This window comes from Buceros rhinoceros, unplaced genomic scaffold (genome assembly GCF_000710305.1).
Source record: "Buceros rhinoceros silvestris isolate BGI_N320 unplaced genomic scaffold, ASM71030v1 scaffold36681, whole genome shotgun sequence".
In the NCBI taxonomy this organism is placed as follows: domain Eukaryota; kingdom Metazoa; phylum Chordata; class Aves; order Bucerotiformes; family Bucerotidae; genus Buceros; species Buceros rhinoceros.
The window spans coordinates 1-259 of record NW_010396561.1 but is presented as its reverse complement, the minus strand read 5'-3'; the positions used below and the strand labels follow the sequence as shown (position 1 = coordinate 259).

The 259-nt window shown below is 63.3% G+C and overlaps 1 protein-coding gene across 1 annotated transcript in view; it reads right to left on the bottom strand.

Moving 5' to 3' along the window:
- Positions 1 to 256, bottom strand: part of LOC104502034 (chymotrypsin-C-like) — a gene marked incomplete at both ends in the record, with an annotated part of 947 nt that extends 691 nt beyond the window's left edge. The window contains 2 exons of the mRNA XM_010145940.1: positions 7 to 62; positions 168 to 256. Of these exons, the coding sequence (XP_010144242.1) occupies positions 7 to 62; positions 168 to 256 (145 nt within the window). The remainder of the gene's footprint in view (positions 1 to 6; positions 63 to 167) is intronic.
- Between the last annotated feature and the right edge of the window lie 3 nt (positions 257 to 259).

The following is a 259-nucleotide window of genomic DNA, read 5'->3' as shown; positions in this document are numbered from 1 at the left end:
CGCCACGTCTGTTTTCTGACTCTGCCCCCTCCCCCGCCAGCTTGATCAGGGCGATGTCGTTGCTGTGGAGAGAGCAGGGTCGTGGGGATGGGGGATCCTGAGTCCTGGGGATGGGGGACCCCAGCCCTGATGCCTCCCGCCCTCTCCCAACGTGTCCCATGCCCTACATGATGAAGAAGGAGTTCCACTTCTCGTGCACGATGAACTTATCCACGCCCACGGCCAAGGAGCCTGGCTCGTCCGCCTCCGACAGGACCTG